Source organism: Bombus pascuorum, chromosome 13 (assembly GCF_905332965.1).
Source record: "Bombus pascuorum chromosome 13, iyBomPasc1.1, whole genome shotgun sequence".
In the NCBI taxonomy this organism is placed as follows: domain Eukaryota; kingdom Metazoa; phylum Arthropoda; class Insecta; order Hymenoptera; family Apidae; genus Bombus; species Bombus pascuorum.
The window spans coordinates 8,795,852-8,820,395 of NC_083500.1; the positions used below are offsets into that span (position 1 = coordinate 8,795,852).

The 24,544-nt window shown below is 31.6% G+C and overlaps 7 protein-coding genes and 1 long non-coding RNA gene across 10 annotated transcripts in view; 3 read left to right on the forward strand and 5 right to left on the reverse strand.

Moving 5' to 3' along the window:
* The window catches only part of LOC132913748 (uncharacterized), an 897-nt gene extending 776 nt beyond the window's left edge, over window positions 1-121 (reverse strand). Inside the window, exon 1 of the long non-coding RNA XR_009659435.1 lies at window positions 1-121. This exon is cut by the window's left edge and continues 264 nt beyond it. This is a non-coding gene — a long non-coding RNA (uncharacterized LOC132913748).
* A 25-nt stretch (window positions 122-146) lies between these two features.
* LOC132913713 (fanconi-associated nuclease 1-like) lies at window positions 147-4,453 on the forward strand. Its single transcript, XM_060972236.1, has 8 exons — window positions 147-615; window positions 706-2,174; window positions 2,265-2,396; window positions 2,461-2,964; window positions 3,032-3,446; window positions 3,526-3,648; window positions 3,802-3,913; window positions 4,042-4,453. The coding sequence occupies exons 1-8, from the start codon at window positions 502-504 to the stop codon at window positions 4,059-4,061; spliced, it is 2,889 nt and encodes a 962-aa protein (XP_060828219.1). The 5' UTR covers window positions 147-501; the 3' UTR covers window positions 4,062-4,453.
* Window positions 3,684-5,242, reverse strand: LOC132913732 (NAD-dependent protein deacylase sirtuin-5, mitochondrial-like). Its single transcript, XM_060972262.1, has 5 exons — window positions 5,003-5,242; window positions 4,709-4,923; window positions 4,513-4,655; window positions 4,249-4,399; window positions 3,684-4,009 (listed from the first exon to the last, which is right to left on the reverse strand). The coding sequence occupies exons 1-5, from the start codon at window positions 5,240-5,242 to the stop codon at window positions 3,955-3,957; spliced, it is 804 nt and encodes a 267-aa protein (XP_060828245.1). The 3' UTR covers window positions 3,684-3,954.
* A 159-nt stretch (window positions 5,243-5,401) lies between these two features.
* LOC132913729 (methionine aminopeptidase 1D, mitochondrial) lies at window positions 5,402-6,873 on the forward strand. The gene is made up of 6 exons (XM_060972259.1): window positions 5,402-5,534; window positions 5,606-5,845; window positions 5,912-6,103; window positions 6,204-6,354; window positions 6,415-6,525; window positions 6,621-6,873. Exons 1-6 carry the CDS (start codon window positions 5,499-5,501, stop codon window positions 6,809-6,811), a joined length of 921 nt encoding a protein of 306 aa, XP_060828242.1. The 5' UTR covers window positions 5,402-5,498; the 3' UTR covers window positions 6,812-6,873.
* Window positions 6,808-8,236, reverse strand: LOC132913731 (proteasome subunit beta type-4). The gene is made up of 5 exons (XM_060972261.1): window positions 8,058-8,236; window positions 7,595-7,801; window positions 7,379-7,525; window positions 7,117-7,315; window positions 6,808-7,025 (listed from the first exon to the last, which is right to left on the reverse strand). Exons 1-5 carry the CDS (start codon window positions 8,219-8,221, stop codon window positions 6,936-6,938), a joined length of 807 nt encoding a protein of 268 aa, XP_060828244.1. The 5' UTR covers window positions 8,222-8,236; the 3' UTR covers window positions 6,808-6,935.
* A 605-nt stretch (window positions 8,237-8,841) lies between these two features.
* LOC132913085 (probable chitinase 2) lies at window positions 8,842-11,949 on the reverse strand. Its single transcript, XM_060971043.1, has 8 exons — window positions 11,730-11,949; window positions 10,702-10,899; window positions 10,443-10,602; window positions 10,280-10,376; window positions 9,990-10,196; window positions 9,719-9,916; window positions 9,487-9,615; window positions 8,842-9,394 (listed from the first exon to the last, which is right to left on the reverse strand). The coding sequence occupies exons 1-8, from the start codon at window positions 11,791-11,793 to the stop codon at window positions 9,113-9,115; spliced, it is 1,335 nt and encodes a 444-aa protein (XP_060827026.1). The 5' UTR covers window positions 11,794-11,949; the 3' UTR covers window positions 8,842-9,112.
* A 3,239-nt stretch (window positions 11,950-15,188) lies between these two features.
* Window positions 15,189-16,460, reverse strand: LOC132913736 (mitotic spindle assembly checkpoint protein MAD2B). The gene is made up of 3 exons (XM_060972266.1): window positions 16,118-16,460; window positions 15,739-16,036; window positions 15,189-15,648 (listed from the first exon to the last, which is right to left on the reverse strand). The coding sequence occupies exons 1-3, from the start codon at window positions 16,134-16,136 to the stop codon at window positions 15,342-15,344; spliced, it is 624 nt and encodes a 207-aa protein (XP_060828249.1). The 5' UTR covers window positions 16,137-16,460; the 3' UTR covers window positions 15,189-15,341.
* A 104-nt stretch (window positions 16,461-16,564) lies between these two features.
* The window catches only part of LOC132913710 (ubiquitin carboxyl-terminal hydrolase 48-like), a 76,779-nt gene continuing 68,799 nt past the window's right edge, over window positions 16,565-24,544 (forward strand). The window contains exons 1-11 of one of the 3 annotated variants that reach the window (XM_060972227.1): window positions 16,565-16,692; window positions 17,055-17,194; window positions 17,282-17,485; window positions 17,573-17,899; window positions 18,078-18,314; window positions 18,399-18,649; window positions 18,715-19,271; window positions 19,342-19,443; window positions 19,514-19,917; window positions 20,001-20,367; window positions 20,453-20,637. In XM_060972227.1, the coding sequence (XP_060828210.1) occupies window positions 17,061-17,194; window positions 17,282-17,485; window positions 17,573-17,899; window positions 18,078-18,314; window positions 18,399-18,649; window positions 18,715-19,271; window positions 19,342-19,443; window positions 19,514-19,917; window positions 20,001-20,367; window positions 20,453-20,637 (2,768 nt within the window). In that variant the 5' untranslated portion in view covers window positions 16,565-16,692; window positions 17,055-17,060. Of the gene's footprint in view, window positions 16,693-17,054; window positions 17,195-17,281; window positions 17,486-17,572; window positions 17,979-18,077; window positions 18,315-18,398; window positions 18,650-18,714; window positions 19,272-19,341; window positions 19,444-19,513; window positions 19,918-20,000; window positions 20,368-20,452; window positions 20,638-24,544 lie in introns of those variants that run through there. The other 2 variants (XM_060972228.1, XM_060972229.1) reach the window with 2 other exon arrangements.

Sequence of the window (24,544 nt, forward strand, 5' to 3'; positions counted from 1 at the left end):
ATTTGTCAGAAGTCTGTGTGTTAGTCAGAACTTCTGAACGCGTGCGCACTGAAAACAGAACTATAGCCTTATCTATATCCTACTATACATACATTATGTACGTATGTATGTGCGTATGACAGGTGCGTATCCACATAAGTCGGAACCCGCGCTCGTGAGAACATATGAGAATGATAGCAGTGTAGCACGTACATTTACTTCTACAATCAAATATCATTTATCATAATGTATAGTATAAAATCATCGACATTCTATAAGATGAGTCAGGACTAATTAGTCAGAGGCGATTTTTGGGTGCGGTTTAGTCTTCCTCTTTATGTTATTGATAAAAATAAAAAAATTGATATACATCTGTGGAAAATAGAAGCATTTATTAAAGTGATAGTTTTTTAATATTATATCACGCTTTATTTGTATATGTAATAAAGATCGTCAAAGATTAGCATGGACAATAATGATTTAAAAAGTGCAATTATTTTATTGTGAGGCAAATATAAAACAATGTCGCAACAAACACGCATTGATGAATTTTATAAATCAATCGGCAAACAAAAATCGACTGTGATTAATGTTAAAAAATGTGCTAGGTCAAAAAGTGTACCTTATTCAAAAAGGGTTAGCTGACGTCTATATTCTTTTTAACTATTCTTTTTATAAAATAAGGTATTGTATGAAATCAAATTATTTCTTTTTTTACTCTTATAGAGGAAGGAGGAGGGAAATGAAGAAGCAAACATTTCATTGTCAGAAAATAAACTATCGGATTGTATAATTCTATATGAGAAGTTGAATAAAATGCATGATGTTAACTTAAATGATGCAGAAATAATTCAAACTAATGTTCAAATAGCAAGCAATAATATATCATTGTGTGGAAATGATTATTTAGGAGGAATATCACAGCATGAACTTGATAAAGAATATGAACTACCAATGATTGATACAACAAATGAAATACAAAGAGAAACTTTAAATGAAAATGGAAATTATTTGATAACATCAAATAACAAGTTAGAAAATTCTTCAAATTTTAATGGGCAGACACCACCAAATAATATTAGTATGAAATTACAAAAAACACCAGAAAGTGAATCAAGAAACAATAGTTATATGAAAACATCATCACCTATTATTAAAGACAATTGTCATTTAAAAGATAGTCCAAATAAGAAACTAAGAACTCCAGATAAAAATAGTTTTCTATTTGGAAATTCTAATAGCTCAACACCTTCCACAACACCTAAAAAATCAAATTATACTTCCAAAGTACCATCTGATAAATCTCTAAGAATTAGTCCAAGGAAGAAACTATTTGGTGAAAATATAGATACTGCCATTTTAACTGAGGCTATTAAATGTATGAATTTAGCAAGGCAAGATGTTTCACATAAGTTTGATCTAACGAGTATATATTTCAAAAATACATTTGATACATATAGTAACATAGATAATAACATAAATAGCGAAGCTGTAACAAAGTATAAATTAAGTGATATAGACTTATGTGATGATTTGAATGCAAAAACTTTATTTATTACTATTTTCCTTGTACTTTCTAATCCTATCAATTGTAGTTATTTCAATGAAGATGAACTTGATTTTATATTTTCTATAATCACGCTTCCTAAAAACGCTCAAATGTTATTGGCAAGGATGATAAAAAGAAAGAGGACGTGGTTTAGGAAAAGTAGTGTAGTTTACCCAGAAATAGCTACAGAATTAAAACATACTTTTGAAGTTCTTGCTTTACGATCTATTTGTAGTTTCGATATTAAAAATGAGAAATTAGATACAATAATTGAATTATTGCAAGTAACTGAAATACAGCAACTTTGTAAAAAGATGAAAATTAATCCTAAAGGGAACAAAAAAAGTAATATCCAAAAGTTATTACAATTGTCAAATAAAAAACCTTTGTTTCCTGGAATGAAGACTCCAGGTAGTATTTTATATGATTCAATTTTGGAAATAATAGATTTTTGTGTATGCATAAATTTCAAAACATGGAATATTATTGAAAAGATAATAATACTGTTGATGCCAAATCAAGATCCAGCAAATAGTCTGGCAGATACATTTCATATGTTATGTGATATTTATTTAGGGAAAATAATATTCCCAAAAAATTCTGGACATTATTTTCCAATATTTTCTTCCGAATTACATCTAACGAGGTAAACTTACTTTTACAAATTAGCAATAGATTTAAAAATAGAGATAAGTTTTTATAATTTTCATTGACCTAAATTTATTTGTATTTGTAGTTATGTAGCAGTCAGATCTGTATTATCTACAACATTACACTATATAGAGAAAAAAAATTGGAAAGAAGTAAAAAATAATGGCAACTATGCTATGAATACATTAAAAAGTTTATTGAAGGATGAGTCGTTAAGGTAATTTAAATTCTACAATTGTAATGGAAAAGGTGTTCAATAATCTCAACTTTAATTTTTGTAGATTAGAAAATTCTATGCTTCCTAAACATGTTACTCGTTATATGCCAGCATTTGTGTGGATGAAAATACTTTCCATATCTATAGAGGCATTTAAAAAGGATAAAGATAAAGAGGCCAAAGATGGAAAAAACGGAGATGGAACAAACAAAAATAAAAAGCGAGTGGTAGAGATCTTATTGTTCTTATTGGAGCAAAATTGTTATATGGATGAATGTAAAGGGAAATGGTATGATGAATTAGCTCTCATTGAAATGTATCACCACAAAGACTTAGAAGCATGTGCATCCATTATAATAAAAGCCTTAAATACAGAAAACATAACACAAACAGATAAAATAAATCTTATAAAAAGAGCAAGAAAAATTGTGAAGAAGAAAGATGGAATTAAACCAAGCACGAGGGATACTCTTAATAAAATATTAGGTAATCATCGTATATTGGAGGATGTATCAGCCATGTTCTATCAGAACATGTCCGTCACTATATACGCCGCAGAAATGCCAAGGTAAATTTAATTATATATGTGTTGTCTTTTTTATTTTTAGATATAATGTGAAATTAAATTGTTCTAGAAATACTGCAGGCAGTAAAAGTACTTGGTGTATAAAAAGTAATACTGATGGTCAAAGTTATGGATCTGTAGAAGATGTTGCACTCCATTATTATCAGAAACAAGGATTCCCTAATGGATTGCATTGTGAAGGTGCATTACCGATTACTCTATTTTGTACTTTGTTTTGGGATGAATTGTATGATGTGCATGTTCCTGGAGCATTTTCATCACCATATCAAGAAGCTCCGAATGATTTATTTACAGGCGAATTTTATGAAAATAGAAAAGAAAAAATAGATATAAAACTTCAATTTATTGGTAACTTCAGTTCTGAGTTATTAAGCTCTTTCATGCAAGAAAAGTTCGCGGAATTTGGACGTTATCAATCGATAATGTCATCAAATCCAATTAAGTCAGATAGTTTACAACTGAAGGTGCATATTTTACTGGTTCTATTGTTTTATCATCCAACATATAAAACTCAATAATGCACAATGAAAAACTATTTTATAGCAAATAGTACATTGTTTGGGAACTCAGGGTGTAATAGGGATTTGTAAACGACTGATTGACAATTTCAAACTTTGGAAAGCTGGATTTCCAGATTTAATTGTATGGGATTATGATACCAAAAAGGTGAGTATTTATTTAATAAATAACATTGAGAAAAAGTATTAAGAAATATATTTTTATTCATACTTTTATTCATACATTTTACAAAACATGAAATTTCTTATAAATTAATATTTTATTCTTTTTTAATTTCAAAATACATATTTTTTCCTAAAGCATAAAATTATAGAAGTGAAAGGCCCAGGAGATGCCCTTTCAACCAAACAACAATCATGGTTGGAGTATTTACACCATCTTGAACTAAATACCGAAGTATGCCTAGTACAAGGTAAACTATTATAACTTCTATGTTCGTTTAACTTTTGGGAATCAAGGTTCTAAAGCTTCTGTCACAGTAATGGTGCAGGGACCTTGGAAATGGTACCTTTAAATAATGCATATATTATTTTGTTGCAGATATTATGTCACATAAATAGTTCAAGTGAAAATGTACAAGGCTTTGAAGACTATTTATGAATGTTTTACATGCATTTCAATATCTCAGGATTGTCACAAGATATCATAAGATTTTGAATATATTACTACATTTTATATTTTCTTACATTACATGTATATATCTATTTTATCTACAGAATGTTTGCGATAATTATAATTTTAACTTACTCGAAATAGTTCGTAGCGGGAGTTGTTTCTAAGTTAAATTCAGCAACAGGAATTCCACGTTGTGCTACTTGCGGTGCGAACATTGCCGCAGGGTATACTATAGATGAAGTACCGATAATCAAGCAGATGTCACAGTTTTCAACGGCTGTATCTAATATTTAAATAGAAGACATTGTTATGTTATTAAAAAGTTATTTTATCTAAATGTTATAATTTATTGTTAAAATTTTTAATGCACATTTATATAGATAGAAAAATACTCACAAGCTTGTTCCAGTATATAGTCATCCAAATTTTCACCAAACCATACAATGTGAGGTCTTAGTAAACCTTTACAATCTTCTTTTGCACATTTAGGTAAATCTTCTTTTGGAATATCAGAAATCATAATATTTGGATCTGGTGACCTATTCATATTTATATTAATAATACCTATAATAAGATATTAAAGATATCTTACCCTTTTCCCTCTAATGCAGGACATATTGGAATATTCCTATTTACAGCAATTTCATGACAAATTGTACATCTAGTCTTATACAGCGAACCATGAAGCTCCACTACATCCTTGGCTCCTGCCCTTTGATGAAGTTCATCGATATTTTGTGTTAGAATTGTAACATTTTTACCTTCTTTTAAATAACGATTTTGAAAAACTGCAATTGCTTCATGAGCCTAAAAACTTAATTTAATGTAATAATTTTTTAAAAAATGTGTATTAATCAGAAATAAAAAAATGTACTTCTTAAAATACCCTATTAGGCTTAGCTTCACTCGCCACTCTTCTGCGATATTCGTAAAATTCCCAAACTAAAGAAGGGTTTGCTGCAAATGCTTCTGGAGTTGCAAGATTTTCAGCTTGATATTTTCTCCAAAAACCACCAGCACCTCTAAATGTAGGGATACCAGATTCTGCAGAAATTCCACTACCAGTTAATATTAACACGTTCTTTGCGTGCGCTAATATTTCACGAAACGATTTCATAGTATTCATGGTTTGTGAATGTAGATTTGTCAAGGTTATTTTATCGAACAATTCTTATATCAGCTGATTTGTACGTAGTCAATGATGTGACATCAAATTTCAGGTTTCTTTCAATTCATTAATTTAAACAAACTCCATATACATATCTTTCTAATAGATTTTTTTTAGGAACAAGAATGAAAATTATAAATATAATAAAATCATAAATACGGAACTTTTTAATTGATCTTTTGTTTCAAATTATAATTATATAAATATCCCAAAAATGTTTCTCAGAAGCTTTTTTAAAAGAAAACCCAAAGTACGTTTATTTCAAGAGAACAGTGTTATTTTATATTGTCATACAACTATTCAGTGTAATAATTTTTTTAGACAATACCACGTAAATTTATAAATAATTCTTTTGGAAGTTACGAGGTTATTGTACCATGGGAAGTTTCTGAAATTAGAGAAGTACCACCGTATATCCCTAAACCTTCTTACAGTCAATCTTCAATACCTCGTGATGGTCCAAAAAAACCCGAAATTAAAGATAAAAATCAAATACAAAGTATGAGAGACAGTTGTAGCTTTGCTAAAAAAGTATTAACTCATATTAAGCAATACATAAAGGTATACAATAACTACAAACATGAAATTTAACTAAGAGCGTAGTTTAAATAATAATCGTTATTTTAGCCTGGTATAACTACAGATGAATTAGATGCAGTAGTCCATGAAATGATTATAAGCAATGGAGCTTATCCTAGTCCGCTTAATTATAAAGGATTTCCAAAGTCAATATGCACTAGTATTAATAATGTTGCTTGCCATGGAATTCCAGATAAAAGGCCATTAGCAAAAGGAGATATATTAAATGTTGATGTAACAGTTAGTAGAAGTAATATATTATATTATAATATATATTTTATATACATATTTTTGAATTTATAAATATAAAAATTCAAAGTAATATTTTATTTCTTTTTAGGTATATTTACATGGTTATCATGGAGACTGTTCAAAAATGTTTGAAGTGGAAGAATGTGATGATGAAGCTAAACGTTTAATAAGTGTAACAGAATTGTGCTTAAAAAATGCTATTGATATCTGTAAACCTAATGAAAATTTCAATAATATAGGTAATGATTGTAATAATCTGAATGTGCTGTAGGATTTTTATATGCTCTCTTAATTTTTAGGCAATGTTATAGAAGAAACAGCAGCTAAACAAGGATATTCTATAGTGCCAGTATTCGCAGGACATGGCATAGGTACTTATTTTCATGGACCACCAGATATTTTTCATTTTGGTATGTTGCTGTTTTGGTATAATGTAGAAACATACTAAGGATTTAAATATTTATTATATTATATTTAATTTATAAATGTTTTATGTTATTATTAGCAAATAATTTTGATGGAAAAATGTTACCTGGGATGACATTTACTATTGAACCAGTTGTAAGTCAAGGTAGTAAGGAAGTTAAAATTCTAGAAGATGGATGGACAGCTGTTACAATAGACAATGCACGAACTGCACAATGTGAACATACCATTTTGATTACTGATACTGGTTGTGATGTATTGACTCATTAATCTTGGAAATTTACTTTTTATTGCCTTAAATACATCTTGTAAGAAAAGATTATACAATGAAAGTTCGTTTAATAGAATCATATTGTAATACATTTTATTAAGAAAAATTTATTTATATTTATCTTTACATAATAGCAGGCCCCCAGTAACTATCTAAAGTTAATGGTCCTTGTATTTCAACACCTCCCTCTCTTGTGATTATTCCAAGTTGATACTAAAAATTGAGAAATATAAATATTTCCTATAATGTGACATAAGTATAAAATAGTATAAACATAAGGTTCTGATATAATTACATAACTTACTTTTGGGAAAGATCGTGCATCTCTATAAAAAAGAACTTGCATCACTTTGTACAGAAGCTCAACTGCTTGTTCTTTAGTCATTTCTTTATTTTCTTCATAAGCTTTTCTTAAGATAGGCGTTGCCATATATGCACCATATCCAGTTGCTATTACTGGGTCACTATAACCTGTGCCAAGTTTATCCACAGTACCCAAAAACCTAAATGGGAAATGAAAAATACTATGCATGTATATAAAAATAAAAGAAGAACAAAATACTTACAGTTTATCACCCTCCAAACCACCAATAATGAAATTATTCCAAAACGGATCAAAACGTGATCTTCTATTGTACATTACTTGAGTTAACCAACAGTGAAGAGCTTTTGGTTTTAAAGATAAACCATCATCCAAACATTCTTCTTCAAGACTATAAGAAGTAAAAAATTATAAAATTATCATAAAATAATAATTACATATATGTATATATAAAATATACATTTTTCTTTCAATGTTGCTCTTCAAGCACTGATAATCAGCATAATCTCCTCCGGCACCAAGGATAATATTGTCATTGACTTTCATCACACGTTCAAGATTCCTAAATCTAGCCAATGATCCATAGGAACCAAGAATATCTGCTGCTATAAGAACACCATCTTTAAATTGGATTCCAACTACAGATGTACCAGTTGTCATAGGGGTCCTATAAAGTAATAAAACACAATTCAATTTACAAAAAGATGAAGTCATAGAGGTTGGAAAGGTTAGAAGAATTAAATTAAACAATATAATCTAAATTTCATATGTTTTCTATCGAATCTTTATTTTATTAGAATATCGAAAACTTAAATACTTTAATTACTTGTATATGCTTATTAATTTTTATGAAATTGAAGATGACATGCAATATTTAAAAGAAACTTTCTAAGGCAAATTGAATAGACGATAAAGCTTTTTACTGTGATCTTTGCAATCCCCCGACATCGGAATGTGTAGAACCTCCCGGGAAATGATAAAATGCACCAGGTGCAGGACCATTTTGCCACAAAGGAGCTGGAGTATACCAATCTGCTTTATTCAGAAGCGCCATGTTTCTTAGAAGTTTAAAACACTGAAATGTCATTTGGTTGAAGTATGATTCGGAGCCTGAACGACAAGCTTGCCTTTCAAAAAATAGTTCCTAAAATCTTCATCTAGATATATTTAATTTTTCCTGAAAGTTGTTTTTTCGATTAATCTCGATAGTAGAATCGAATATCTCGATATTTCGATTCTCGAAGTTTAAAGATCTTGCTGAAACTCTGGAACTCTTGTGAGTGCATTAAATTACGATATTATAGGTAATTATTGCGGTATTATTTTATGTATATTATTATAATACATAATAGTTATAATATTGTTAATATAATACAGCATTTTATAGATATTTTATTTTATGTTTATGATACAATTGCAAAAAACACTTCGCTTTCAAAGAACAACTGTCTTATATATTCGTTGCAAACCTGGAATTATTACTTGATCATCATTTTACTTATGGAGAGTTGGGTGAAAATAAATTTTCCTATAACTAGTTCAAGGAAAACCAATGCAAGACATGTTGTGATACATTAAAGGAAATGATAAAATTTGCAGTAAGTGTAAATTATGTTAAGAAACTTATTTTACAATAATATATATGTATATTAAGATATCTTTTTAAGTTATCTGTAGCAGAAACAATATTTTTGGAGGAAGATTAAATTTATTTCATATATTTTTAATCCAAATAGGAAATCTCTTTATTACTATATATACACGAATAATTATAATGATATGCCATTAGCATAAGCAGTATGACATTCGGTAGGTTACATTTATTATTACAATAGATTAGCATAAACATAAAAATGGAAAGACAGCTTTAGAGGAACATTTTCGAAACAATAAAGAAAAGCAAATCAGTCCTTAGGATAAATGTATCCAAGTTTCATAAACTTTTTGGTACTATTTTTCCAGCTATTACCAGCTGTCTTTAAATATAGTATGCAAGAGATATTAATATTATTAAGATAAAGTTATGAGAAAATTTTGTGATGGAAGATGAATTATCTTTACCTATGTTTACATTATCTTTATCACTGATTATCTGACTATTTTCAGATACAACTATATTAATCCATCTTAGTAAAGGATATGTCATATCTGTTAAATTTAAAGAGCCTTTAAAGAGATTTGCGCACTTTCCATGGAAATCGTCAGTATCGATGCTCCAAATCATTACACCGGCTAATTTTAAGCTCATTGCGTATTCGATCTGAAAGTTTTGGAAAAATATTATATTGTAGAAGTAACACGTGTAGTATTATCATTTGTTATCGTCGCTTGTAATAGATTAAACTAATCAACCTTTGCTTTTAAACTCCTGAGATTATCATATACTATAACATGATCATCGTTAATGACATAAGGTGTATCGCTAGTATTATCCCAGCCAGAAGTCCAGTTACCTTTATGACTCACTAATTCTTCACAAATCTAAAACATCGTACATGTTATCATTTTATTAGAACGAACGAATAGATAGATTATTATTAATAGAATTAACGTATCTAATCAATATAACAAAAGTAAAATGTACTTCATTAAATCCCATAAAACCTTCTTGGTCAGTGTAAGGCCCCTTAAATCCACTTGTTATGGTTGTTCGATTAATTGGACTTTCTTGGGAAGAATTTAATTTGCTTGCCAATATATAAGTTCTGCCATACATGGGCAGGCCTAAGATTGTTTTATTCGCTGGTGCACCTTTACTTAACAAATAATTAAGTGTGTCCATCTGAAAATTTTATTGCGTTATGTGTTCCATCTACGATACTTGTTACTCATTGTAATTTTTCTAAATGCATTACCACGCTCAGACCGTCTCCACTTCTTAATGGTGCATTCGGAAGCACTTTCATATCCCATGATCCATGATAATCATAGGCCATTACATGGATATAGTCGAGATATTTGGAAATTTCGGGAATATCGTATGCCGTATCGATAATTGCTTTATTAGAACCTAAAGCTGCTGTTAGTAGATAGTTGGACTCGTTGAATGCTTCTTTTAATTGCTATTAGAATAGAGAATACGATTAATTTCTGGCTAAGATAAAACTGTAATTTCGATAAAATTACATTACGTTACGTCGTTTACCTTCACAAGAATGGCAAAATATAATTTGTCTTCTGGATTACCACCCCGTGATCCCGGATATTCCCAATCTAGATCGAATCCATCGAACTTGTATTCCCTGTAAAATAGAAACTATCATATAAATCAGCAAAGTATAAAACTATCTTAATATTCGATTCCATACTCAAGGAAGTCCACTACGCTCTTAACGAATGTAGCTCTTCGTGTAGGGGATGAAGCGAGTAAAGAGTAATTTTTACTACCCTCGTTCCATCCTCCGATTGCGAGTAGGATGTTTAAACCTGGATACTGTTCACGAAGTTCGGTCATTTTTTTGTAATTATCTGGAATATTATGACGGCTATAGAACGAAAATGCTATTCATAGATGTGCAATATAGATATATCTTCAATCGTATCGAGTAATTTACAATATGTATCTACCCTTGTCAATATCTATGTTGGGATCGAGGCTCTTAATGGTCCATGATGTGCTGTCTAATCCGGCGAACGCGTATATGATGTGCGTGCAAAGTTCCGGACGGATATGAGGGATTCCAAATTTTCCATCATTATTTCTATAAACGGCCCAGGAAGCGACATAACAAGTTACTACCTTGTTATGCTTAATCCTTAATAGAGCTTAGTGGAGAAAGAAATGTAGTTTTAATGTACAATTGTTATAATTTCTTTTCTCTTTTCGCAAAAAATTCATTTCCATGTATATACATATGATAGATTATTTTTTGAATGATGTCCCAGGCTTGTTATTTTTTATCGATAAAATATGCGAACATGAATCATTCATAAAATATGCCCGCGCGCGCTTTTGTTATTTATTTGATGTAAATATGAAAAACATCAAGTCCTTGAGATAACTTTCTATTAAGTTATTAATTATAGAAAAGTATTTCCAGTTATTTACATATCTTCGAGGAATGAAGTTAAACAAAGATTCCATCGAAATGTCAGATTTCCATTGCATAAGCTACCGAACAAAATGTCAAACGTATTCTAGACTTTCCTCCCCGTTGCATAGTGTGTCAAATAATAGCAATGTAATTTACAGCCGGACCACATACAAACTTTTGTATTTCGTACATATATACATAGAATTTGGTAAAAAGATTGGCTTATTTTATTGGCTTAACTGATTTAATACATCATTTATTGAAAAATTTCATCACATATTATGATGACTGAATATTGTACTTATAACGAATGGTAAACGTTGATATTTAAATACGCGTTTCAATTTTCTATTTTTAATTTTAATTTAAATTTTAAATGTCATATTTTATGCCTCGTTCACTTTATCTACATTTTTAACATCACAAATTTTAGGTGCCTGGAGTGATACAAATTTGGTCCTCTTTCACCATCGTCCTTTGGATGTAAGTACCGTTTGAAATTTAATTTACGCGCTATCGCGTTAATGTTAAGGGAATGATTTCAATTTAATACGTACTCACCTAGAATACCATTGCTACAGAAGAATAATATTGTAAGCAGAGATAGGAAGATACACGCCTTCATTATCGAGAACCGCTACGTGAATGCCGAGTTATTGCCCTGGTAGATAGCTTTCACTTGACCACAATACGGTACTTCAATCCTCGGAGAAGAAGAAAAGCATTCGTGCGTGTAGCTTGAAAAAGGACGGAGCTAAAACCTGTTGTTGAAAATTCTTGTACGATAAAAGTGTAGAGCAAACAGTAAAGATATAAATATATACTATGTAATAAATTTTTAGATAGATATCAGGAGATAACCAAATGAAATGATTCTATCGACTTCCGGTATAGATAGTGGTTTTTGGTAAACAAGAAAGTATTGATCAATTATAACAGTTATTCATAACCGCTGGCATGGACTCGACATTAATTATATTTCTTGTTATATTATATATATATATATATCACATTTTCCAAGAACGAATTATTCAATAAAAAGAAGATGTTCTTATTCGATACTTTGCGAAGAAGAATTTTATAATTTTATTGAATAATTTGATCTTAGACATTACGTCAGATGAATGAAATTTAATATTTTTGTTAAGGTTGCTGCAATAAGTATCGGCTTTCATAGGCTACGAACTTCTTTGTGAACAAATCAATTAATATTATTGCAATATTCAATTATCCTATTAAGCAAGCAATTGTCCTATTAATGACATATTTATCTTAAACAATTTTTTAATGAATTATAAAGTTCTATATGAAAATAAATTTCGAGAAGTTGCAGTCTCGGGGTATTAATAGAACAGAATACGTAGTTGAGTCTTCTGCGCCTTCGTGGCAGCCGTGCAAACTAAAATTTGAAATTTCTCCATTTCGCGCGGTGTCATATTAGAAAGTTGAAGGAACCGCAGAGAGCTCGTCGAAAATATGGAAAATTTAGTATACAACGAGGTGTTACTGCTTCAAAATAGTGAGGATCTTGATTTTAATCATTCTGTATGCACAGTTATTAACATATTCCGGGCAGATCACGAGAATTCTCGTGTTTATTTTATTCCTTGAAGCCGATCACGAAAATTTTCATACCCTACTCATACTCTAATCATACTTTAGCTATAGTTAATAATGAAATGACTTGTAAAATGACAATATGTTAATTCAAGTTAGAGTGATTTGTCGTATTTTCACGTAAACAAACGAACATCGAAATTTTCAGGAAAATCCGAATAGTATCCGGGTATTGATAGAACGCATCAGATACATTCTTGAATCAACCGCACTCTGGTGGTGAGTTTGGAAACTAAAATTTGAAATTTTAGTATTTTGCATGGTGTCATATCAAGAAGAGGAAGTAACTGGTGAGACCTCGTCGTAAATATGAAAAATAAGATATACAATACGAAGTCATTGCTCCAAAATAGTTAGTATCTTCATTTGGTTCATTTTATATTCATAATCCAATATAATTTATAGTGATTAGTCATTTTTAGCACACCTTTTCGTGCATTGTGTCTTTTATCTATTGCAACGTATCTTTAGCTGACAAAAAAAGTGTGCGATATTTGATTCATACAAAGTAGTTTTGAAACTTTAATAACAGATATTCACAGTTACAATTTGTTCACATTGGATGCATTATAGAATATTCATAGATACTTGATATCTATTACGAAATATTTTATAATGCATAATAATATTTTAACTGTATCATATAACTACATATTTCATATCCTTAATATGATATCCGTGTGTCTATGGTAAATGAATAATAGTTGATTCATAGTTTTGAAAGGTAGTATTTTCATAAAACATCGTTTCATTAAACATAAAGAAGAAGATTTGTTTATACATTAATGTTCCAAAGTTAGTTTAAATGTTTGTTTGTAAGTGGTTGGTGGTAACAGACACTTGCAGTCTTGCATGTGTTCGTTGTATACCAGGTACTTAAAACTCGCTCAACCTTAGTTTATAAACATAAGATAAATGGCCGGCAGCTAATACTGACGCATCGTTCCCACAAACGCGCAACTATTGGTAAAAGTTATTTTAGCGATACTGGCAGATGTTTAGCGAATATCTCGGAAGTGAGACCATCCCTTATATAAAGCAAAAAGTTATTCAAAATATTGATTTCTACAACATATCCAAAAGTCATCGAAATCGCAGGGTAGATAACGTTTCTACAGTTTCACCTAACAAATAATGCGAGCCAATTGGCTGCAATCGCGATTGGAGTTTTGTTAATTGAAAAATTTATTAGATTGTTGTTGTAGATACAAAGGTTTTGTCATAGTTGAAATATAGAATGGCTATTTAATATTAATATTTCTGGACTTCTGTAAATTTATACTAGATTTAAGATAAGATGTCCCCCACTTGACTCCCATATAATGTCACGTTTATCTAGTTCTTAATAAGTATCGTATGTTATTATCATCACATATTTTACTTATCAATTATTATTATTATATATTATACTATACTATCAGTATATTATCGTATACTATCGTATGTATTAAAATCTAGTTCCAATTCCGATCGCTATGAACGCTGTAATCCTATTCTATACTGAATCGATAATGTTGTGAATATCATTAAAATGGTAAATGATTTCAGACCCTCAAGACATGGAATGTAGAAATACATTAACTGATAGATCTATTCTGCACTTCATCTGTGGTCATATCTCTATTAAGATGTAGAAAAAAAATACATTTCGGAGATTATTGAAAGCATAACTTCGACTAAAAATCGTTGAATGTTAACAGAGGCATAGGATGCGAAAGGAGATCTTCACCCACCATAATGTCTATAGTACTACTTGTAAAAGAAAGATAGAGAAAGATCAATTACCAGTAACTCTATATAGTCATACAGTTTTATTATTACATAATGAATTAAGTCGTTACTGAAAACTAATGGATTGTTCCTCTCTTAAACCAAAATTGTATACTTTTAGATTTTCATTGTAGGAACTGATTTTTAAATAATTTTTTGATGCATATTTAAGGCCGAACTTCTTATCGAATGTTATATACATTATATACATATATCTACACTTGTTAATATATAATTTGCTGTTTAAAAAGAAATGTTGCTAGATTTTTCTTTTGATGTAATTCAGGTATTTAAACAATTCGGAATATATATAGAAGTTAATCTCGTAAGTAATTAACTGAATAATTTTTTTTGTTGATTTTATTTAAGGGGTGTAACGTACGAGATATGTACATATCTACTCTTATCAAAAGATGCATCACTTTTTATAGTCCGTAGTGCTCGTCTATGACGTCACAGTGGGCGGGTCTGTGTAATATAGGAAATAGAAGTACCTTATTCATTCTATACTCCTGTTCACTACCGGCTAGTTTGAATCAGAATTTATACTCTCAGTAGGTACATATTTAGTTGTTTCTGTATGTGAATGTAGCTTTTTTAGTTTCTGATATTTGAAGCTAATAATTCCAAACATTTTCAATGCAAGTTTCTTAATAGATTTTTTCAATCTTAGATATTTTACATTAATATTAAATATTTTACAATTGATATTGATAGTTATTAATAATCATAATGTAAATACAAAATCAAAATAATGTAAATCAAAATTGCTACATATAATTATAATTAATTTATACATTTCTTATTTTCATCTTCAATAACATACATCTGCAAGTTTAAACATTCTGTTTTTATAGTTTTCAATGGAAGTAAATTCTTGTTAGTCATATCAGAGATATCTTCATTGATAATCCATGGAAAATCTTCACAACAAGGATTTTCATTTAAAGTTACATGTGCAGTTTCATATGTTTTAATTTCAATGGAGAAAGATGAATCTTCTGGCAATGGTTTTAAATAAGATTCACACATGGATAGTTTCAAACAAATTGTTCTCAATGATTCTTCTGTTTTTAGATAGTATGGATCTTTTCTGAAATAAATTTCAGATTAGACAATAACATAATGCTGACATTATAAGATTCTTCACAAGCATATACGTATGCTTACTCTGTATACATACTCTGTGCTATTTGCTTGCAATTTAACAAGATCAAAGACAAATTTTTCAATTGGTTCTTTCCTTTTGTTATAGAAGACCAGGTTCACCGCTCTGACACTATTTTCATCCTCTTTTATTAATTCTCTGATTGCATTTAACACATTTCTTATGTATTCATTGAGCTCAGGATGTTCAGACACATATACACATATGCTGTATATCTTCTTTTTTACAAATATTTCCTTGGGATATAAATTTCTGAAGAACAGAATGTGATTAAATGCTACTTCTAGAAATTCCAGCAGGATATCAGTAGTAACTATAAATAAAATAATAAATATGTTCCATTACTTGTTATCATCTTATTTGTATTTCTAATAAATCAACAAATAATATTTACCTATTTTATTATCAGACATTTTTTAATATATTTATAAAATGATAAAAATATAGCTGTGTGTTAGTAGTTTCAATAAAAGAATATTCAATCTTCTATTCTCAGTGCAGGTAATTTTCTCTTGTTAATAACTTTTTATATGTTCATATGTAAAATGATATAACAAAAATGATATTTATGAAATTTCTATTATGTATATGCAAACATATTTAATATTGTTTGTTCGAGAGAGATTATTGCTTTATTTTTAATAAATAACATAGTAAATAAATTCTAAAAAAATATATGCATATTAACTTAAACGCGAGAAATTATTTAGCGATTGATTTGACGCGTGCCTAGACCAAAGCCGACTGCATATGGCGGTCAGTGTATACCAGAAACGATTATAGTGTTTTGATGATACATTTTCATTTGTTCACGAAAGGTGTCGATGGATGCTTGAGTTCAGTAAGCTTGAAAACGTGATAAGTTTTTTTCGCAGTCAGATAATGTTGTAGAAGAAGCACAGTACTTTACAACATTCGCAGCGGCATTTTTCATAACCTCAACAGTCAGGAACAGTACGGTACTTTTATGTGAGTATATATATACACAGTTTTTGATATACGAAACTGTTCAATTGTTAAACACTAAGCTTTACGTCGATACATTATTTACGATTATTTTTATATTACTAAACTTTCGAAAATATACGTTTTACAAAATTGATTATTTTATGTGGTACTTTCGTTTTATTTTTATTCTGTAGTGTTGTAGTGTGATTTTCTCATGGCGCGAAATGGAACATGTAATAAATCGAATTTGAAACATATGTATTGTATATAATATAATTTTGCGTAAAGTTTTCGTATAAAATCAAAATAAGATAAAAAGTATCAACATGGAAATATTTTAATTTAATTATTAAAAATATATTATCTGTTTGTTAATATTTTAGATAAAAATGCCGCCAACAAAAAAGACTGATTTAGACAAATTAGCATGGGCTTGGGTGGAAAGTGTGGTATTAGACCAAATAGAAAGGATACATTTGGAAACTGCGTATAGAATAGGTTTAAAAGCATGTAAAAATTGCAAGTAAGTTATATGCTTATTTAAAACATTATATATTCATATGAAATAATATTCTTTTCAATCATATTAAAATAAATGATTTGTTTACAGACGTAATTGCACAAATAATCCACAATGTTTGACTGGATTAGGAGAAGAGAAGTACATGAAGTCGCAACCCGCAGAAGTAATGCCTTTAGAAAGTTCTTTATCTGAATTACGTGATCCTACCCAATATGTTGGTCTAAAGAATTTAGGTGCAACTTGTTATGTTAATAGCTTAATTCAAATGTGGTTTCATAATGAAGACATGAGGTATGTATTTATTGACACTATTAACATTTAGCTTATACTTCATTTATTTGCAAATATCTACTACAAAATGAAATTTTATATTTCCAGGAGGATAATATACAAGTGGGATATCACAGAAGATCCAGAGGAAAGGGAAGCAGTGTGTCAAGCTGAGAAGAAAGGAGTACCGTTTCATCCAGTGACAGCAGTAGGACAGTTGCAATATATATTTGCAATGATGCAATTCGGAAATCGTCGTCTGCTCGATCCGATGAATCTCGCGATCGCATTGTCTTTGGATACTAGAACTCAGCAGGATGCACAGGAATTCTCCAAGCTACTTCTCTGCCATATCGAAGGGAAACTCCAACAAAACTCAGAACTGAAGCAGATGCTGCAGAGGCTGACCCAAGGAAAATACAGCTATATCAATTGGTGGGTTTTCTGAAGTGGAAAACAAATGAGAATTGTCCTAAACGATGATGATGCTGATGATCTTGACGATGAGAACATGGTAGGACACGTTGCTCGCTGCGGTGACTGGTGCGATCAACTGATCTGACCGAGAGAAGCTAATTCCGTCTAAATAACGCGAGTTTTATGTTTGACGCAGTTGCTCTAAATGCGGAACTGAATATCCAACCTCCACTACATTCTACGAATTGGATCTACAACTCGCAGCCACTCTGAAAGAGGCAGTAGAGAAATACTTATCTGTGGAACAATTGACTGGAGCAAATCAATATCACTGCGTTACCTGCAATGACAAAAAAGATGCGCGCCGGTTTATACGCTTGGAATCTCTTCCAGAAACATTAAACATACAATTAATGCGTTTTGTGTTTCATAGGTACTTTTATTTTATTACGTTTATATTATACTATTAGATTGTTACATATTATGTTAATAGAATATGTTACTTTGTCTTTGTTAGAGATTCTGGGCAGAAAAGAAAGTTGAATTCTTTTATACAATTCCCGGAAGATCTCGATATGTCAGAATATGTTAGGTGTCCGCCACAAACTCATTTGTATAATCTCGTCGCAGTTTTAAGTCATAAAGGCCCATCTGCACATTCAGGTCACTATATTGCGAATATATGCAATTCAAATGGCGAATGGTATCAATTTAGTGACGATAAAGTGGAAAAAATGCAGAATAAAAGAATCGAGGATGGTGTTAGTGGTGAGTACGAATTTTATTATAATGTAATAAAGAAATTATTTAATAAAACGATAAAATGTAGTTAGAATTTTCTATTACAGAGAATTTGAAGGTAGTAAAACGGGGACGTATACCGAAAGGATTTTTGTCTTCTAATACCGCGTATATGTTAGTTTATAAGAAAGTCACTCCAGAAAAACGAACATGTAGTACAAAGAAAAATAAGTTGAAAAAGCTAGATGGAGAAACCAATAGTAATAATAATACAACAGCTATGGAAAAAATTGTAATAATTCAAGAAAAATCAGACTCATTAAACGAAGAGAAACACAAATGCTATACAACGTCAGGTGTTTCTGATATAAATAATTCTGAGAAAATATTGAAACCTGATATGGAGAGCAAACAGGAAATGGAAATTTCGAGAGCATCTCCAGAAAATGTTGCAATAGAACAGTCTGTGAACGCAGATTCTACCTTTGATGAACAAAATGGCAAACATTACGAATTCGACAATAAAGAAGATAAGCCCGATATGGATATGAAGAAACCAGTTGTAAAAGTTGTGAAGTTGGACTACAAGCGGTTAAATGGTGCTGCGCATAGAGCTATGAGTTGTGGGGAACGTGATTTTTACGAAGAGGTTGGTATATTTAGTTTTTCTTTTATTTCTCTTATGGATATTCATATGGACGCATTATATTACTTTATAGATGGAGTTTGAAAATTGGGAAGTGAGTACAACGTTGCGCGACTTAGTGAGGCAGGAGAATGTGAAACACGAATTAAGCTTATTGGCTATTCAACAAGAAAAAGTAGGTATTAATAACAGTAACAGATTGAGTTTAATCAGTTAAGAAGCATTCTCAACGATGTTTCTTGTAGCAAAAGGAGATCGAAGATCAGAATTTAAAGAGACAACTTGTCATAGACGTGTATAATATTATTTCGAACGTAGTTTCGTGGGACACATATCAATGGATTCCAAACGATTGGTTATCAAAATGGCTCAATGGACACTTATCTGTCGATGGAGTACCACCAATAGACAATTCTACATTAATGTGTTCGCATTATCGACTTGATCCTTTGAAAGTGAATCGTGCAAAGTGTATACCTGTCACAGCTGCGGATTTACTTTATGATAAATATCGTGGAGGACCGCGATTAGATGAAAATTCTTTTTGCGAAATTTGCGTGAAACGTCGGTACAAGCTACTTCGTTTTAAGATATCGCTTGAACGTGATCACAAGGAAGTTAGTGAACTCGTTCGAAATTTCAAAGAACCGTGAGTCTTCTGTATTAATAATAATTTTAAAACGAACGCATTATTTTGTAAAAGAAAAATAAATTTTATTTTCATGGTAACAGGTCTGAGACTAGTTATATCGTGGGTGCTGATTCACTGAGATCATGGCGAAGACTTGCGATGGAAAAATTTACGGACGATATGGAGCAGGAAATTGAGGATGAAGACTGTCAAGATCCGAGTGGCTCGCAGGAAGATAGTAAAATTGGTACAAGTAAAGAAAGTGAAGGACTGAAAGAACCGGTGGAAGGTGAAGAGAACGAAGTCATAATCTATTTCAATGAGGATTTACTTTGTGAGCACAGTTCATTGAAAACACCAGATTCGACAAGAAAAATAGTGCCCCGCGAAGCTTGGGTGATACTTCGAAAATATTTCCCAGAGTCCAAGGAGTACTCTATTGGTGCCGCGTCATGTTCGATTTGTGAGGTACTTTTTCGTACATATTTGTATATTTAAATAAAGATAAAACATTTTGGTATATGTATGTATATTGATCTATCTTACTGTTCAGGAGAAAATGGAGAACGCGCAGAAAGCAAAAAAGGACGACAAGATAAAAGCCAAACAACAAAGGGATGAGTTAAACGACTTGTATCACGGCCGAAATAGGAACGAAATATTGAAGTGTGAAGATCCAGAAAAAACATTTTATATCGTCGAGAAGGGTTTTTTGGACAGTTGGCGTTCCTTCATTCGGTGAGTCTGATCATTTGTGTGTTTTCAACATTCTTAGCCTATTCAATTTCATCGAACAATTATGACTAATGAATAATATAAAACGCTTTATTTAAAATTCGTATTAAATTACACAGTAACAATATATATATATATAAATATAGTCCGAATGGGAGTAAATCGTGTATCTTAGAGTACTTTATGTTACATATTTTGAAATATCGCTCTCAAAATATCTTATGTCTCCTAAAATTTGCTACAATAAACATATAAATTAGTAAACTTGATATTGCATGTTTTAAAATAAAATATGCCCTATGATTCTATATATACTATCTATTCTATATATACGGATAGCACTTATATCATATATGTTTGTATGAACGTGAGAAATTTCTATATTTCGAAGAAAGAATAGAAGGGCGGGGGAGGAAGTGTAGGACACAGAAGTAGGTTAGAAAGGGAAGGAAGAAAAACGATAGAGGGAGAAAGGAAAAAAAAAAAGAAAGAAAGAGGACAAAAGTCAATATTTCTATGTCTCTAATATTTCTCCTTATTCAAAGCAAAGGAAACCAACAAATAGATTCATATACTTAATTATTAGAAAAGTATTCAATACGAAAATAATATTATCGATATTCAAACTTGAGAGAGAGGAAGTTGTCTTTCAAAAGACATTTTTATCTTACTATACATAATAATGAAACAAATTTATAGAATTTTTTCAAATTCCAAGTTGAAAAGATCTGAGTTCCTGAATCCTGAAAGATCAGTGTCCCTCACAGTAATAAGAGCAAGTAGATATGTAACGAAAACTAACACACAGGGAAACAGCGAGGAAAGGAGAAAGAAAGGGGGAGGAAGAAGATAGTAGGGACGCATTAACGAGCTTTTCCTAATTATGAGAAAAAACTGGACTGTGCGATTAAGGGCTGCGCTGGTCTCTCCCCCATACTCATGTAGACGCTGGGCCAGGAGAGCAGCGTGGAAAACTAATTGAAACCGCCTAACGACCCGCCGGCAAATGATACATCAGCCTCGAGGAAACTGGCCTCGCCACGCCGTCTTAATACCGTTTCGCCTTATTCGACGCTCATCGGCCATCGAGCAATTTCGTCTTTTACTCTCCCTTTTCCGGCCCGCTTTCCTTCACGATCTCTCCCAATCGTGTTCCCCGCGTTCCACTTGCCTCCTCGCACGCCTAATTACCAGTTCCAACGAAGATCGAGGACGCATCTGTGCGAACGATTTATCGTTGTTTGTCTTCGATAGAACGTTGTTTCGTAGAAAATTTGTTTCATATATTTTTAATTTAATTAATATTTTGGGGATCAGATATCGATGTACTTATTTGTCACTGTAGAAGCATAAAATTTAGTAAATTTTACGAACAACGATGCTGCGAAAATGAATCACGTTTGGGATAGATAGTTTATATGAAATAAAATGTAATATAATATAATATGAATTTTGAGTCCTCGAAAAAGATTTTATTATCGATATGGTGTAACAAAATTCTCTTAAATCATTCATTCGTAGCGTCAATGTTGATTCAGTTGAAATTATCATTTGTCCCAAAATAGGGATTAAATCTTTCCGACACTGGTGGTAAAAAAAGCGATTTTAATGTCTGGACGGGTGTTACGAGCGTGTGGGATGATTATATGCTTCCTCCTGGATACTCAAGATTGACGGATTCAAATTTGCCTGGGCTTAAGTCCCGCGGGTTCCACGGTTTACGGACAGCCGGCTAAACTGGGATCAACCCTTTACGCGGATTACAGCGTGTGTCATGTCACGCTTGATTTCGGTACAAGGGGTGTGAAAACCAGAAACAAGTGGTCCTCCTCTCTTCTCTTGCTAAGTATTTAAAATAGCAGAAGAAGAACGATGAGTCTAATTAGGTGCTTGTAAAAGCGCTCGTAACGCGTATCGATACAATCAAATTTTAACGTGGCCTGACTATTATAAGTAGCACTTCAGCTTTGAAAATCATTTCGTTTTTGTTCCTCTCTTTCTCTTCCGCAATTTTTATTGATACATTTTCCTGATAATATTTTCTTCTGGGTATTACGGAAAGTTCTTCCGTCAGACTTTACTTGTATATTTATACTTTATTTAGGGATTCACGGAGAAATTAGCTGCTGTTGATAATTCGATCAATAAATTATTCTACATTAAATTATTCTACAATAATTTATTATTTTTATTATTTATTATTATTTATTATTATTTTTATAATTTATTATTTTATTATTTATTATTATTTTTATAATTTATTATTTTATTATTTATTATTATTTTTAAATACCTACATTATTCTACAATAAATTATTCTACAAAAGTACATTTTAGGTTGCATTTTCTACGAGTGTCAGATAAATAAATTTGTAATGAAAGCGGCCTTCATACTTTTCTTAGGTAGCTTATTTAGATCTTTATAAAAGTTTTGTTTGATATAAGTGACGATAATATGTTATGTGAACATTTGGAAAGTCGATAATTTCGTAAGAACGTCTTCCTTCTCTTAGATACGAAATTCCGATAGAACATAGAATTTTCTTAATAAAAATGATCGAAGATAGTTATTCAAAGAATGTCCGCAGAATGTTATTTCACATTCCATCCATTTTGTAACCAGCGAAATTGTTACTCCGGATTCGTCGTAGATACTTTACCCTTTGTCGAGCAAGGGAAAAGGTAGAAAATATTTTTCCACACCCGTGCCATTGTCTCTTCTCGCATCTCTGGGTGATTAATCCTTCATACCCCTTTTTTCGCGGTGGTCATTATCGAAAAATCTCCCTGTGGATTTTCCGTTCGCGATAATTTACACACGAACATTCAAACTTCGAAGACAAATGGATATTTTAATTGCACAAGTATCAGAAACCTTCCCATCTTAGGTTTTTAAACGTATTAATCTTAGTTTCCAACCAGTTTTATTACTTTCCTATATCTCTTTCATTAGCTGTGCACGTCGAAACAGACTACTATGAAGTCAGTTTGAGACAAACGTGTATACTGTTCGATCTTTCCAGTATTTTATGTTGAAAGGTACATCATCCAGGTTTCTCTTTATTAGCAATTAACGAAGACCCGTTAATCGTTCTCGACGAGGTCTTCCCAGCGGCGCGGCAGGAAGCTCCTCGCGTCTCAGGGGAAACAAATGGTGTCGCGGATTGCAATCTGTTGGAGCTGCCTTTGAACAAAGTCCTCCACCAATCCGTCAACGTCACCTGGATGGATCTGTGAAAGGATTAGGTATTTGCATAGACGATCGCTCAACTTCTATCGAGAAAGAGCACCTTCTTTTTTATTGGTCTCGACATGGCAGAGACGGTTCCTTTGGTCCCTAAACTTTGCGTTGCAATGCGATGAAACCATGGATCTCCTTAAACGTATGAAATTTCTAAACGTATTGTCCTTTGAGTATCTTCAATCTGAGTGAAAAGGAGATACTTCGATCGTGCTGTAGTACTTGGAGCGATAAGTCGATAGAACGGTGTGGTATGAAAAGCATTAACAGAAAAATTGTGTCGTGAAAACCGAGTCGAACGTTCTGATTTTGCCTTTTTAGCAGAGCGGTCAGAAACCAGCGAGGACAGTGAGAATAATTAGTCATTTATGAGGCCGTAAGTGGGGCCGCAAATCGGCCCCTCTCAAAGGGACAAGGACGCTGGGACGGCGCGGCGTTATCTCGAAATTATTAATCATATCGTAACGCGTCGCACCGATGAAGAAAGAGAGGCGACCGGAGAAGGGGAGAAAGAGCCAGGAACCACCGTCTCCATGGACTTATCTGACACCTTAATCAATTCCAAGTTATTAATTACGGACCCTGCCCTCCGCGCCGCCATCGCGCTGCTCCTCCATCAAACCCATAGCCACACGCTTCAGAAAGCCACCATAGCATTGTCTGCGGCTT